The sequence below is a fragment of the Triticum dicoccoides genome, chromosome 3B (assembly GCF_002162155.2).
Source record: "Triticum dicoccoides isolate Atlit2015 ecotype Zavitan chromosome 3B, WEW_v2.0, whole genome shotgun sequence".
Lineage (NCBI taxonomy): Eukaryota > Viridiplantae > Streptophyta > Magnoliopsida > Poales > Poaceae > Triticum > Triticum dicoccoides.
Genome location: NC_041385.1, coordinates 140,651,568 through 140,667,530, shown reverse-complemented (window position 1 = coordinate 140,667,530; position 15,963 = coordinate 140,651,568). Strand labels below are relative to the sequence as shown.

Here is a 15,963-nt window from a genome sequence, read left to right as displayed (position 1 = left end):
AAACACCGCCCAACAGCTCCAAACCACCTCCATTTGTTTGGAAGTGGTTTGAAAATGAGGTTGTCCCAAATATGTCTATCACGTCGGACCTGACAAATCCGACCCCACCCTAAACCATCCCAAACAGAACATAACCCCTGTTGGAGTTGTGTCGAATATAATGTACGAGGTAGGTTACAGTTGGACTTGTAGTTGTATTGTGTTTAGATAGGATATGGAGTCGTGTCCTAGTAGGACACTTGTATCCTAGACCTCTCTTATATAGCGAGGATAGACACACGATGTAACATATGCCAACATAATAGAACCAGAACGCAGGGGAAGCCGGCGGCAATGTGTTGGTGTCCAGGGCGAGCAGGTGCGGTATTGTAGCGGTGTCATGGGGAGGAGCGCCCATAGTCAAGCCCCAGGGATGTAGCCATATCGATGAACCTCGTTAACAAATTTCGGTGTCATGCTCGTGTGATGATTGCTTGGTCCTCGGATGATCAACGGTGGCTTCGGATTTATTCTAACAAGTGGTATCATAAGCTAGGTTGTTTGGAGGCTGTGGATTGTTGATCTAGAGAATGGTGTCGAAAAGTTGATCGCTTCGGAGAGTTCAGCAGCAGATTGGATAGAGTCGAGACAGCGAGGTGATCCCGGGATTGCTACGAGTAGTCGACGGAAAATCAATCGAGGTGCAGTTCAGAGCGGTATTTTTTCGGTGAAATCATTACACGGAAGCAGACAGAGTTCTCGGCGGATCGATCCAGGCGAAAGCAGCGTGACGTAGGGCATGTGGCTTGACGACGATTGGGCAGGAGACGTGTGCCGACACGGCCCAACAGCGCGAGGCGCACAGAGTGTGCTCTCGTGCGGGTGCGAGTAGGTCTGCAGGGCACTAGGGCGCAGCTCGGAAGCGACACAAGGGCAAGCCACGCACGCTGGAGTCCCAGGCTAGACACGTGCCTATAATAAAAAAAGGAAAAGAGGCTGTGAGCTGATCGGTCATGATGGTGGACGAGATATCAATGGCACCGTGAGGATTTGTTTGAGAAAAAAAAGAGTGTCCAGGGCCACGCGTGTGTACAAGAGCAATTTGGCTGGATCAAATTTGGTCTTTTTTCTTGCTAAGGTGCACGGAGAAGCTACAACAACAAATAAAGACAATAAAAATTATGCAGGTTGCATGGAAGTTTTTTTGGAGTCGATTTGTTGAGAAGGCTTGAAACACGTGGACAGGCTACGGAGGCGTGCGGACAAGCGCATCATGAGGATCATGTTTAACAAGGCGTCGAGTAATGCATGGTATATGCTGGTGGACACGATGCATAGTGGAGCATGATTGTAGTCGAATATGTTCGGCTGGGTCGGGCTAGACAGTCTGACGGATCGACGAAAGTCGGTTGGTACAGAAGACGGTGGTGGGATCGGCGTGATGCTGATGGTGACCGACTTCTGGGCGTGAAAACACGTGGCACGGGCCTGAGTGCTTGTGTGGCTTCGATAAGACTATGGCGCGGGGTTGATTCAAGGTGATGTGCATGTGAGAGCTTGAAGCCGACGGGGCGCGAGGGTGGACTGATCATCTACCATGGAGTCATGTTGAAGGTGAAGCTGGATTGAGGGGCTACGATGCAAGGATCCAGGGAATCGAAGCCTATTCAACAAGGGGAAAAGCGAGGGACACGTAGTTCGGACTAGAGCCCAGCGGTCTGATGAAAGCGTGAAACTCGTCATCGGTCGGTGATGATCGATGGTACTCTGCAGTGGGGGTTGAGTGGTGTGGGTTCGCGACCCTTGAGACTCGACCGGGACAGCGGAGGCTCGACGCGGTAATAGCGGCGAGGCGTGCGGTACGCACGGGACATGAAGACGGGCCAGGGCTCTGGTGGTCATACATGTAGTGAGACAACTGCGAATTTGACTCGGGATGACAACAAGCAACGGTGAAATTCCTTCAAGTTTCAGACATGCGGTCAAGAAAGGAGCGGTGATGTTGAGTTCAGGTAACTCTTATGTGTGACACCCAATATGTGAGTTGTTCACTTTCACGCAGGTCAGTGATCAATGTGTGATGGCGTTGGACGGATACTCTGGAAGTTGGGAGCACAAACTAGAGTAAAAAGAAACTTAATTTTGCTCGAGTGTTGACTGTGGTCAAGAAAAGAAGGGACTACAAGTTGCAGGTGGAGTCGCATGGAGTCTTTGGAGTAGCAGCGGTACTCATGGGATAAGCTCAAGTCCAATGTACATGAAAGTTTGACCCATGGACAAAATCCAGGGTGGTGGAGTATATTCGCCAAGGTGGAGTTTGTTGGAGTTGTGTCGAATATAGCGTACGAGGTAGTTTACAGTTGGACTTGTAGTTGTATTGTGTTTAGATAGGATATGGAGTCGTGTCCTAGTAGGACACGGTTGTCAGAATCGCGATTCTGTTGTACGATTCTACGACTTTACGATCCAAATTAACCCCTTTGATTCTACGATTTTGGTTCATAGAATCTATGTTTCTACGATCTTGATAGTGAAGATTCTATGATTTTGGTTCATAGAATCTATGTTTCTACGATCCTGATAGTGAAGATTCTATGATTTGCGATTCTACCATCGGAGCTCCGATCTGATTCAAGATCAGGATTCTGACAACCTTGCTTGCCAGACCTCTCTAGCGAGGGTAGACACACGATGTAACCTATGCCAACATAATAGCACCGGAACGCAGGGGAAGCCGGCGGCAATGTGTCGGTGTCCAGGGCGACCGGGTGCGGTATTGTAGCGGTGTCATGGGTTGGAGCGCCCATAATCAGGCCCCGGAGATGTAGTCATATCGGTGAAACTCGTTAACAAATCTCGGTGTCATGCTCGTGTGATGATTGCTTGGTCCTCAACGGTGGCCTCGGATTTATTCTAACAACCCCTCCTGATGCGCGCCCTCTCCTCTCCCGTCTTAGGCGTCCCCCCCGCATGGATGTTGGGTCATCAAAGTCTGTGGGGCTGCCCACGACACCATTGTCAAGCATCAAGAGAGGGAAGACGAGGATCACGTTGGCCATCACAAGCCTCATGGATGCCGATGCTAAGGAACGGATCATCAACACGCGAAAAAAACACTCAATTCATTCATTTTATTGGCTATGTATAAATTGTTGAATTTTATTAGCCGTCGACCATGTTAGCTTGTTTAAATTGTTGAATTGTTAAGTTATTGTGTGTTATATTTGTTGTTGACTGATCTACGTGTATGACCTACATGGGTTTGTTGAATTGTTAAGTCATTGTGTGTTATATTTGTTGTTGACTGATCTACGTGTATGACCTACATGGGTTCACTAGGACAGATAAATGAGGATTGAACCTCTGTTGTCTGGCCATGTCTGAACATTCCACGAATAAATAGAGACTGTGGACATCAAATTATATACACTTGTCCTTGCCCTTGGAGACGATCTTACGGTATACTCCGCGTATTTGAGAATATATTTTCTTCATGTCATGATTTCTTATGTCACTACTCTCTTCTTCTTTTAACATGTTGTCACTGCTCTCTTGGCTATATAACTTTGCTGTTTCGTTTTAGAAAAAGAAAATTTGTTGTTTAGCTCTCTCAGTGCCACCCGCTTCCCTTGTGCGGTTACGGATTTCAGAAACCTGCCTTGGTTCTTTGCTCGCAGCAATATTGCTAGTGCGCCTCCTCTAGAGCTTCCTACTTCCTACCGGGAGAATCGATTATAACCCCCCTAGTTCATCTGCCTTTGCTCATACACCCCTTTCTTTGTCAGCCTTGCTTATGAGCCCCCTTATTGCTCAAATTTCTTGACCATAGCCCCCTTTTCATGTTTAGCTGGATCATTGCAACTAACAATGATTCTCTCAGAGTTCTCACCCATCTGCGTAAACTGCTGCCATTCCCATGAGGTCGACAACCTCCGTGCAGTCGTCTCCATACCTCGGTCGCGCCTCCCACAACTCGGTCCCGCCCGTGCTTCTTCTATCGGCAACCCCAGCCCAAGCTCCTCCCGCCGGCAGCCCCAGCCCAAGCTCCTCTGGTGCCATTCCTGTGAAGCTCAACGACCTCCGCGCATGCGGGGCGGAAGGCTGAATCCTCCCCTTGACGCCTCCAGCGCCGCGGCGGCTTCTCCCTCCAATGCCGCCTCCACCGCCATTGCCCATCCCCGACCGAATCCAACTCTCTCTCAGGCGCGCCCGACTTGAATCCCGTCCCCTTGTGGAAACATACCAGAGGATCTACAAGCCAAATCCCGGTGAAGAGAAGATAAGGGAGAATAATTCAGTCTTTTGTTCACTTTGTTCATCTATATATCAACTGATTCGGAATCAGGTGATGAATTAATGCTTAAACGTGCAAAAGGGGCTTATGATCAAGAGGCAAATCAAACAAGGGGGCTCATAAGCAAGGCAGACAAAGAAAGGGTCGTATGAGCAAAGGCAGATGAACTAGAGGGGTTATAATCGATTCTCCCCTTCCTACCCCGTGACCCAAACCTCGCCGGCGATGGCGGCGGAAGCGTCGAGCTCGTCGGCTTTCCGCGAGGACGATTCGCTCCTGCGGCCCCTCGCCGCGCGTGGGTGGCGCTTCCGTGACACCGCGGACGAGTCCATCCAGGCCCTCCTCCACGCATCCCCCTCCCCGTCGCCGGAGGCCCTGGAGGCCGACCTCCTCGACACGGACCTGAGGCTCTTCGGCGGGAAGTCCCTCCCCGACCGCGCCGCCACCACCGCGACGAAGCGGCTCTCCTACCTCCACGGCCCCATCGTCCTGCAGGTATACAGCTCAAATCAAATCACCAAGTCCAGCACTCGTTACTAGTTTCAAAGTCTGGGGAATACCTCATTTTAGCAGTCGTTCTTAGTTTTCTTCCCAATTATGTTGCTTGGAATTCCATCCCGCGACTCAGAAACTCGCAAAGGAAATAGCTGTGTTACCTTGTCAAACAGTGGTCTTATTATTACATTACATTTTGTGTGAGTCTGCGTTCTCCTAGTGTTTGAGCATATGCTGTTCTAGTCTCTGAATGTGCAGATGTCTGTTGGTTGTCTGATCCTCGTTGTATATTAACCGGTTCCACCGATTTTATGCAGGTAGTTTCTGTAAGGGATATATATAGCAGCAGAGTCGATGCTTCTTTTAAGAACCCACAGCAACGCCGCCTTCTGCGGTTTGGTCTCACTGATGGTATTTCTGAAGCAGTGGCCATTGAGTTTTCCCCTATCCCGTTCATCACAGAAGAGATAGCCCCAGGTACCAAGGTTAGTTCATATTCTCTGTCTCAAGGTTCTAGTTCTAGTTTTGCCCCAGGTACCAGAGGCAATATGCAGTCACTGTACCTAGTTAAATAAGCGTGTATATGTGCTGTCCTAGACTGCTAGTTCAGTTTTGCTTCTCAATTCAACTTGGATTAGAGACTGGAGAGCCTGGCACATACACTTACCAAGCAGGATGCTCAGTTATTCCACTCATATAGTATGAAAATTACATAACCAAACGCTGGAAAACAAGATACTGCTCTATGCGAGTAGTTGTGAAATAAACTACTTTAAATGATGTGTGGTGCAGCATGAGATTGGGTTGGGATGTAGTATTACTATTTTCCATTGGTTCTCTGTCCCACAGTCTGTTCAAGTTTGCTTTGTTAGCTTATTTAGTAGTACATCTTAGGTTTTTTACTTTTGGTTAGGAATAGATGAAGATGATTTTTTTTCCCTTTTCTGTGGCCGTTTATTTATTTTCTCAAATTTACAACATTTAAAATAACATACAATATCTGCATTTTTTATGCTTTCTCTATGTGTTGAATATTGACGTCAGTATGCATTTTCTGTTTTTCTTTCCACTATAGATTCGTCTTGAGAACATGATTCCAGTAAATCATGGCATACTGTGCCTGAGTGCAAAAAATGTGAGCGTCGTCGGGGGAACTGTCCAATCTTTGTATGAGGAATGGAAGATGAACCAGAAATTCTCAGGCTTATCACGCCCAGTATTGAGGTTGTCACAAGATGACGATGGAGTTGGGCCTCCACCATTTGAGAAATTAGATATCGAAGCACGTCCAAACAGGACATTCCAGTTGCAAGAATACCCCGGTAATGTTTCATATTTCTTCTCTTTCTGTTTCTTCTTGCATGTTCACTAAAATGATGTCATTAGGCGTAGACGTGTAGCTGTGTACTTTCAGGAAAGCTTGGCATCTTAAGTAAATAGGTGTATGATTTTGTATTGGACTCAATTTGTGAAATCCACATGCTTGGAAGATTATGATGTTCTGAACTATTTCCTCGATAAAGAGATTTCTCTATGTTAGCCGTGAGCATCTTTGTAGATCTACATAGTTGCCATTTTCTAATTTGCTGGTTCTGCATATAAAATGACCCGGGCGACAATTGCACGTTTTGCAAAACCTTTGGTGATGTAGCTGTAACTTGTGAGCCACCCTCTGACTTATATCTTGTGTCGTAGCAGACCAGAAGGCTAGAAACTTGGCAGTCGCTCATGACCACGTGTCGGTTAATTCCAGTTCAAAACCTACGAATGAGGGTTCAAGTAACATGAACAAAGAGAATACAGCTAGCAAAGCTGAACCCAAACAGTCTACTGCAGATATCAGGCCAAAAGAAGGTTGGCCCCCAAAACCCTAGTTGCATCTTGTCTAAATCTACTGGGCATGATATTATGCACAGTTAGAACTTAAAACTTACTCATTTGCATTATGCAGTAAGCGAAGCTGTCCCTGTTCAGAACCAAGCTGCTGCACAGAAACTACTGCAGAAAATGGCTATCCCCGAAGATAGGCATGGTCGGGGTCGATTCAAGGGCAGGAGCAAGCAGGAAGAGACTCCGGTCTTCACCCTTGATGAATGGGAGAGGAGAAAAGCAGGCGGTTCAATGTCCACAGCAGAAAGGCATATACAAGACACCAGTCGAGACGAGGAACTGGCAAGACAACTCCAAGAACAACTAGATCTAGAAGATTCCCACGTTAGTTTCGACTCCCATCTCCTATCCCTTTCCTGTTAAAAAAAACATCCACTGGTCCGGAAATATTGTTTTATTAAATGGCCATGCGATGTCTTTCAGGCGATGCCCGTGACTTCAGAGGCCGAACGCCTGCGGATGAACATGTTCAGCTTCAATGGCCCTGAAGAAATGGGTGGCGGGAGAAGAGATTTCCGAGGGCGCGGGCGGGGAAGGGGCCGAGGGCGAGGTCGAGGGAGGGGAAGATTTTAGCACAGTTTCAAAACCGTGTTTTTTTAGGGTACTCTGCAATCTTCAGAGATGGTGGCAGTAATAGTGGTATTGATGATGATCATCATCACCTTTTGAAACGGAGGCGGTAGTGTCATGATGGTCATCTTAAAAGCTTCTCTCTGTAGTATCTTATGACGATGATGATGACCTTTTAACTCTTTATTAAGCATTTTCGTTTCACTCTGAGTTGAGTTGCCTCACCTGATGCCAGCTAGCAAAATGTCAAGGGTTCAGAAACAAGTCAAGCAACATGTGTATTTCCATGGAAGATTTTGATTTTACTCGTGGATTTGTGGAATTGGCAGATGTTCTGAACTTCAAACTGTTGACAACGAATCAAACTTTTTGGTTACTTGTTTCTTCTTCTGTTTTATAAAAAAATTTGTTTTGTACTGTATTTCATGTGATAAAGAATTATGTAAAAAAATCCCACATGACATTCTGAACAATATCAAGGTGGGCCCTTGCTAGAAAATATGGGTATTGGGTTACAACTCGGAAGAACGTCAAGGTGGTTCCTGAAAAAAGTCCAAAACATAACGATCTTCTCCGGTGAATTTCTTAAACCTGAAGGAATCTCACGAGCACGAGCGCGAGAGCCAGTGCAGCAAACCACCGCCACCTTCGCCTCACGCGCCGCGCTGCAGCTCCAAATCGAACCCACGACCAGCTCGAGAAGGCAATTTGGTAGGAGTCGGGGAATCGGCGGCGGGTTGTAGGATCCGCAGGGGCCGCGATGGATCCGGCCGGCGTCAACGGCGGCGTGTGGATCCGCGCGGCGGTGGCCGTCGCGGCGGGCGGCGCGATCGCGGCGCGCGCCGTCCGGCGCAAGTCCGTCGACTTCACCGCCGTTTTCGCCGGCGTCCCGGCCATGGTGGCGCACACCGTCGCCGGCTACAGGTGAGAGGGCGCGCGTTTAGCTTGGAGATCTTCTTCCTTCTCCGTTGGACTCCGTCGTGAGTCGTGACGGGGATCTCGTGTCCGGTATCTTGCAGGTTTGCGGGGCTGCTGCTGGTCTTCTTCTTCACGGCGTCGAGGGTGACGAGGATCGGCGAGGCCAGGAAGCGTGCGCTCGATCCTGAGTTCAAGGAGGGGGGCCAGCGCAACTGGTGAGCCCAGATCGCTCCCTCGTTGCTCTCTTTTACCGTCTTTGCCTGGGCACATCTTGGAAAGCTGATCTTGGTATTGTTGGGGATGCTTGATTTTGATTCTGTGGTAATCGTAGTGCTTTAATTCAGCAACAACTTTGACAAGTTATGACGCTTTACATCAACAGAAGAAACTTCAAATGAGTTTGGTTCCAATTGTAGAGCAGGACAATGATATAATCTTTCAAAAGAGAATTCACTGTTCAGTGGAAAACGTTTGTAATTCAAATGTTCAACAAACGAATTGTGTGCCTGAGTAGTATTGATTTCATTTCAGTGCGAGTCTGATTATATGGAAGAATGCATTTTATATGATTATATTATGTGAAAGACAGAAACCGGTGTTAATTTGCATGGATTCATTTTACAGAAGAGCTAGTGTGGTTCTACTTCTGTTGAGTTTAAACCTGAAGCATGTGGTTCAGTTTGCATGTGAATAGCAAACTTTGCTTAGAACAAAAGCAACTTTCTTCTATAGAGAACCTTGAGAACTTACGAGGTCTTCAATTATGCTGGTTTAATTTGGCGATATTATCTTGAGGTGTGTCTATTCTCTTTCAGCCCAGTAGCTGTATTTTTGGTTGCTGCATCAAGTTGAACCATGAATGAACTTTTGCTAGAACACCGACTAAAAATCATGAATATTTGCTACTTGATGCAACCTGTTACACCTTCCCCAGAGGTTTCTCCAATTGTGAGATTTGACTAGATATTTATAAAGAAGGTGACAAAAACTCAACATATCTAATGAGATGCGGAAGACGCCTATGTTTGTATGTTTCTAAATTCGATCAATATTATGACCTTCGTTGTTGAGATAAGACGTCTTTCAGCTTCAGAAAATTCCCTTCTGAATCTTTCTAATGCAGGTCCGCACCACTCTTATTTGGCAGGAAGCAAGTCTTGTCAAACAGTGGTATCGCAAGTATCTTGGTAGTCCTGATAGCACTAATTACTGGAGGTGAAGACAAATGCTTGGATTCAAAAGAGTCGGGTCTTATAACTGCGCTTATTGGTGGTGTTATTGGACATTACTCTTGCTGCAATGGTGATACATGGTCTTCTGAGCTTGGCATACTTAGCAAATCTGAACCACGAATTATCACAACATTCAAGGTATGAACCAAATCTTCTTTTCTAATTGAACAGAACTTCAGTATGAATATACTCTCACTTTTTCTCTTGACATGAAACTTCGTTAGAGGGTGCGGAAGGGGACCAATGGTGGGGTAACCATCGATGGACTTCTTGCAGCAGCAGCAGCTGGATGCTCGATTGGGCTTGCATTTGTGCTAATAGGATTCTTAACAACTCAGTGTGCTTCTGATGTATTTTGGAGGCAACTGCTAGTTATACCCTTAGCTACAGCTGCTGGCCTATGTGGAAGCCTGATCGATTCATTACTGGGCGCAACCGTTCAGTACAGCGGGTACTGCAGCGTTCGCAAGAAGGTATGACACTCCAAGCATTGTAGATTGCTATATGTGTAAATACCGTAATCATCTTTGAGTCATAATTTGATTGTTTGTTTGGCGCTGTATTATGCTGCTGTAGGTGGTTGGAGTAGATGGTCCAACAGTAAGGAGGATTTCTGGAATGAACATACTGGACAACAACGGCGTCAATGTAGTGTCTATCTTCTTGACAAGTCTGCTTACTGCCTTGGTGTGCACATGCATTTTCTGAGGTCTAGTTGGGTTGTAGTGGTAGCACCACATTACAGAGGATAACTAGGAAGGAACACGATTGGTAAATTAGAGCACGGAGTCTTGAAAAGTGGCCTTGTTCATTTATTTACGATCGGTGATATTGGTGGTTGTTGATTTAGCATTAGTGTTTCACACCAAGTATAGGCTTTTAATGTAAAAAATTCAGTTGTAGTTATCCCATTCAGATGTAACACTGAATATTCGGATAGAGGAATGGTTCTGCCAGAATGTTTTGCTGAAACTATTTATTTGTATATAGGCCATTTGATTAGTTTATCTTCTGGAGCCTATAAGACCACCTCCTCAATTAACCAGAACTCGCTTATTTGATTGCTAGTACATTAGAAGATAACTGGAAGATTAAATCCTGCTTAATCTCAACCAAACTACTCATCTACCAAATGTAGTAAAAGTTGGGCAGTTTTGCACCTACCTTTAAGTGGTTGCCCTGCTCCACATAAAGATAGTTGGACCCAGTTTGTGTAATGTACAAAATCTCAAGGATGCATTACAAATAATCAGAAGGTTCCATTATACAAATACATGCTACAAACAATCACAAGACATTTAAGTAAACTCAAATCTTGATCGTTTGTAGCAAGAGTGGGCGCTGCTGACTTTGTATGTGAAGATTCAGTTATACAAATACGAACTATCAGCCCGCAGCAGCAGAGGCACTCGAAGGTCTCGTGGCAGCAGAAACAGCAGCACACGGTGAACAGGCTGCAAAAGGAAACCAGGCATCTCTGTCAAAAAACAAAATTAAATAAAAGGTAATAAGATAATAAAGCCCTTCTGACATGAAAGTTGCCACTAACTAATCCTTTTCCGAGCCTGCAACACAATGAATTCACAGGTGCTAGAGCTCTTGAATGAATATACTCCCTCCGTAAAGGGAGTAAGTTTTATTTGCTGCCTGCTGGAACTCTTGCTCATGTAACGAAGAAATCAGGCAGGCTGATAGAAGAAAATTATACTCTCTCGGTCTCTCCGATCCAAAATAAATTTCATGGTTTTAGTTCAATTATATTTTGGATCAAAGGGAGTAGCATATGATATCAGTATTATCATCACCATACGCATAGATGCAGTCTTTGCCCTCATGGCGCTTCTGGACATGGCCGCAGCAGGACATGCCCTGGCACCCTGCGCAGCCGGAAGGTTATACTCCCTCCGTCCGAATAGATACATCCATTTGAGGGACAAGATTAGGAGTTGGGACAAGCTTTTTCAGACGGAGGGAGTACATCTCCCAAGCTTTCACCGCAACTACAAGGGAGTAGTAAGTACTCCCTCTGTAAACAAATGTAAGGCGTAGAGGGAGTAGAAGAGAAGGCCAAGCGCAAAAGCAAGCAAAGAAGATGGAAGGGGTTTCAGATGGTATCCATGGTTGGTGCCTTGAGGCTCCTCTTATAGGAAGCTCAGCTCAAAGCTCAAGTAGCCTCCAAGCAAAAGCAAACTCAAGCTCAGGCTCCACCTGCAACATGCCACTCTGAGAACAACCGCTGATCTGGCCTCGCAGGAAGCGATAACCACGAAGAGTTGGCAGGTGCCTAGGGGTTTATTGGATATGCCATTTCAGCTTTAGTTGCAGGTGAGAATGACATAGCTTATTGTTCTATGAATGTTTCCTTTACATAACCCTTTGAGAATGTGCTTGTCATGTTCTTCTTTCATGAGAACACATGAGCATAGAAAAGGCACAGGGGCAGAGCAAGTGGATAGCCTAAGCCCAACAGCTGCCAAAAGGGATGTCCATGAGATTCCAGCAACTCCTGTTTTCTTCCTCCATCTACTCCACATTGCTCATGGTGTTAGAGAAGGCATTTTGTTCAGAAACAAACAAGTGTATCTCAATAAAAGGTACTCCTTCTGTATTACTAATATAAGAGCGTTTAGAATACTAAAGTAGTGATCTAAACACTCTTATACTAGTTTACGGAGCATATGCTGTTAGAGAAGGCATCTTGTTCAGAAACAAACAAGTGAACCTGACATTATATGACGCTGTAAAAAGAATGGAAGTCTCACATACAAAAAAATGGCTGCAAAATTGCCACTCCTAACATACAAAGTCAGTAGCGCCCACTCTTCACAGAACACTGGGGGGTAAATCTCAATCAAGTGCAAAATCAATGCCCATTACTCGAGAATTCGCCGCAAAAAAGAGAAGGAAAAAATCAAGAATCCATTTGTCTTCGAATCAACAACTATTAATTACAGACTTTGTGGCAAGGGTGGGGGGGTTTACAAAGGTAACAAAACGCCTTCTGTATCCCAGGGAAGCAAGCAACTTCATCTAGCTAGCTAGGAAGCAAGGGAAGGTGGGGTGGAGAATATTCGGACCCGTGTCATGTCACGGTGGGGACTCTCGGAGGGGCCGAAGAAGGGGGCGTGTTGGCTGGTCGGAATGCAGGGTCGGCATTCCGGGCATTCCGCTCCAGCTGCTCCCATGTGAGCCTTCGACGCTCCTCCGCTGCGGCTCGCTTCTCTTCGTCCGCTTGGAAGTTGCTCTGGCAAGCCAGGAGCAATCTCTCGTCCATGTCGAAGAACATTTTTCTCACATTCATAGTAACGTTGAGAACCGATTGGTTCCAGTGCAAACGTGCATTTCTCTCCAGAGCTGGGTATACAATTGGCACAATCACTTGACGGTTTTGGGAGATCATATCGAACAAATGTTCGTTATTCCACAAGAATAAGGCTCTCTCAGCAACCTGCCAAAAGACAGGAAATGGATTAACCCTTTTTTCAAGAAAAATGAAATCTTAACAAATAACTTGGCCAAAAACTGCAAGAGAAGACCTGCAATACTTGTTCCAGGACATGGAATTGTCATGAACCAAGACAGTAGTAGTGCTACTAGGTCATTCATAATCTTATATTTATGCACTTCTCTAACATGAAAATCGATGGGGAGAAGACAGTATACATAAAAAATCTTCTGATGTTCTTTCCAGAGCAACTGCTATTAACTAGTACTCCCTCCGTTCCAAATTACTCATCGTGGTTTCAGTTCAAATTTGAACTAAAACCACGACGAGTAATTTGGAACGGAGGGAGTATTTTAGTAGTCAATGCCAATCACTGATTTATTTCCTTCCAAGCATTGAGCTATCAAAGGATGTTCTCTACTGTGATGTTTCAGCCCAAACGACGCTCTTAATCAAATCATGGTTCTGTGGTTAGCATATCCCAATAAATTGATTAGAATATCAAATGGAAAGCAGAATTCTAACTAATTGATTGTCAAGCTCCACAAACCCCAGGATCTGATTTATTTGGGTGGTTGCAGTCATAATTCATACCATGACATGACCTTATAAGCTATCAAACAGTTGTGATCATCCTAACTTGTACCTCAACCAATATATTCTGCCTCATTAATTGGGCCCAGTTTCAAGTTCCCTGCCTTTGGATTGAGGATTTCACCTTTTTGTGACTGTGCAACCACCCAATATAAGATAGAGCCAAAATAATAATGTGGTATTTCATGTCTATTTAAATGTGAGTGGTATACTCTCTACAGAGTTCCAAAGTGAAGTGCAGACCATCAATTGCACCAGAACCAACAAGGCAACAACTGAGGTGTTTGGTCCCACTTTAGCCAACATGGAATGAGTTTAACCACTGATCAAATATCTAAACAATAATGGCATAAAAGGTGTGTGGGACCATGCAAGTAACACTAGCAAATTTAAAAGGTGCGAGGAAAAGGAAAGAGAACAAGCAGATTCTTCGACTAAAAACCTAAAATAAGCAATGGAATGGACCAGTATACAACTTTGCAACTACTCTACAAAATAATAGTGATGATAACTTCCTACCAGAGGACACACATGCTAAATTCTTACTGATGTTTCACAAGCTTTTCTTGTTTCTTGTCGGTATCTCTAACCCTAGCAATTGTTGCAACACAAAAAGCAATTTTTACAGGGGAGACACGGTATAGGGACAAATATTAATCAATGGCTTGGGGACGAAACTTGCCTGAAAATGGGAGCTATTGAGGCAAGTCGCAATCCTCCGGAATAATGGCACCATGCACTTCTGAAACTCAGCCATGTCAATCAACTCAAGCACTTCTTCTAGCTCCCCCAAGAACATCATCTCCTTCTGACTATTTGTAACTGGCCAGTACTTCAACAGACCCCTAATCACAGTTCCTGCAAGCTTGGGTTCCTTCTCTATAAATTGTGTTATGCAGTAGGTCAGCTGCGGCAGATATACACCCACTGTCTTAGGCTTGTGAAGTGGGATCAACGCTTTCCATAGGAACAACTTATGCTCCTCCTTCAATGGCTTTGCAAACCCACTTATTACGCTGCCAAACACCTCCAACAGCTCCGATATCCCATTGTGATGGTCGGCCTCGGAGACAAACCTATAGAAGATATTGCTCACGGCCTTACGGATGAACGGTCGGTTTCCCATGAATTTTCCATATATCCTGTGCAACACCGTCTTCAAACAGTCCCTCTCTCTGGGATCATCAGAATCAAACAGGTCAAGCAGCTTGGAGATGAACGAACTGTCCACATACTTCCTAGCTACCTTGGGGTCAACAAATGGCGAGGTCACAAACCGCAGAAGCAATTCATACACAACTTGCAGGTGGTACCAAGAGGGGTCAAAGAAGGGCTCGTCCTCCTCTGTCTCCGACGTGGTGGTGCCTGATCGGACCTTGGGCGGGAAGACCCTGAAGAGGTTCACAGCGAACATGCGCACGCACGCCGACATCATCGCCTCCGTGAGGGGCTCCTCGGCGGCGCCAATTGAGTCGACGAGGGACATGAGGACCTGCCGCTTCCTCTCCTTCTCCGGCGAGTCCTTGCCCCGGTCGGTGAAGTCGTACACCGTGCAGCAAATGGTCACCTTCTCGATGAAGGCGTCCTCCCTGGACCTCCCCTCGGCTCCGGCGGCCCCCGAGGGGGACCTGGGCGAGGCGGGGGGCTTCCCGAATGCCCCATTCTCCCTGGGAGACATGGGATTGGACTTCGCCGTGGGCGAGCCCCCTCCTCCTCCGCCGCCAGGGCCAGATTTCAGCGATTTCCACGAGAGCTTGCCGATAAATTGCTTCCACATGGCGGCAGAATACGGCGGCACCAACACCACATCAAATTCTCCCCCAATCAAAGAACCATTGCGAGGAATCCGTCCTCCCGAGAATCAGCCGTGAAATTCCTCGCAGAAATTTTATGTAAAAGACGCACCTTGCGACAGCAACAGGAGATTGCAATGGCAGGGAGGGGGGGACTTCGACGGCAACAGCAACCGGAGATCTCAGGGTGAATTCCTTGCTCTCGGGCAGCTCACCGGCGCAAATGCGACGGATCAAGAACCGACGAATGAGCGCACCGCCAGAAAAAGGGGGGGAAAGGACAGGCCGCCTCAATCAGCGGGGTGCGCGGAGGAGCCAGGAACGCGACGGCGCGGAGGGGGGAGGTGAATCCAGCAATGGCGGCCTCAGGGCCAGATCCGGGGGCGGGAGGCGGCCATGGATGGGATCTCGGGAGGAGGGAGGGGAGGGGAGGGGGGAAAGGGCGCAGAAGTGAGGAATTTTTTTGGCGTTTTGGAGGGGGCGGTGGTACACAGACACACTGGAGGACGACAGTGCGAGTGAGGGAGAGAACGTCGCAGTGGCGATGCATGGACGGTTCGGTTCATCTGGGCCGTCCGATCAGGGGGATCGTGGTACGGCAGCCGTTGGATTGTCGAGCGGTTCTTTCCTCCTGGTAATTTCTTCTCCTTGCACAGACGATGATAGCGATGTTGGATGATAGGAGATCAGGTGCAACGGTCGAGAAATGTCTTGTCATTCGGCAGTTCATTTTTTTTCTCTATATTAAATGAT

At 46.5% G+C, this 15,963-nt stretch overlaps 3 protein-coding genes across 4 annotated transcripts; 2 read left to right on the top strand and 1 right to left on the bottom strand.

Annotated features, from left to right (window-relative positions):
• Nucleotides 1-3,785: 3,785 nt before the first annotated feature.
• On the top strand, nucleotides 3,786-7,543 carry LOC119275199 (tudor domain-containing protein 3-like). Its single transcript, XM_037556001.1, has 6 exons — nucleotides 3,786-4,768; nucleotides 5,086-5,253; nucleotides 5,844-6,090; nucleotides 6,467-6,622; nucleotides 6,720-6,982; nucleotides 7,082-7,543. Exons 1-6 carry the CDS (start codon nucleotides 4,499-4,501, stop codon nucleotides 7,229-7,231), a joined length of 1,254 nt encoding a protein of 417 aa, XP_037411898.1. The 5' UTR covers nucleotides 3,786-4,498; the 3' UTR covers nucleotides 7,232-7,543.
• Nucleotides 7,544-7,825: 282 nt separating this feature from the next.
• Nucleotides 7,826-10,385, top strand: LOC119275198 (protein PGR-like). 2 transcript variants are annotated; one of them, XM_037555999.1, is made up of 5 exons: nucleotides 7,826-8,152; nucleotides 8,248-8,361; nucleotides 9,270-9,516; nucleotides 9,603-9,851; nucleotides 9,955-10,385. In XM_037555999.1, the coding sequence occupies exons 1-5, from the start codon at nucleotides 7,989-7,991 to the stop codon at nucleotides 10,084-10,086; spliced, it is 906 nt and encodes a 301-aa protein (XP_037411896.1). In that variant the 5' UTR covers nucleotides 7,826-7,988; the 3' UTR covers nucleotides 10,087-10,385. The 2 variants fall into 2 exon arrangements, with proteins under 2 accessions (XP_037411896.1, XP_037411897.1); XM_037556000.1 differs by having other exon boundaries at nucleotides 7,827-8,152; nucleotides 9,294-9,516.
• Nucleotides 10,386-12,219: 1,834 nt separating this feature from the next.
• On the bottom strand, nucleotides 12,220-15,654 carry LOC119275197 (serine/threonine protein phosphatase 2A 57 kDa regulatory subunit B' kappa isoform-like). The gene is made up of 2 exons (XM_037555998.1): nucleotides 14,100-15,654; nucleotides 12,220-12,826 (listed from the first exon to the last, which is right to left on the bottom strand). Exons 1-2 carry the CDS (start codon nucleotides 15,192-15,194, stop codon nucleotides 12,461-12,463), a joined length of 1,461 nt encoding a protein of 486 aa, XP_037411895.1. The 5' UTR covers nucleotides 15,195-15,654; the 3' UTR covers nucleotides 12,220-12,460.
• Nucleotides 15,655-15,963: the final 309 nt, after the last annotated feature.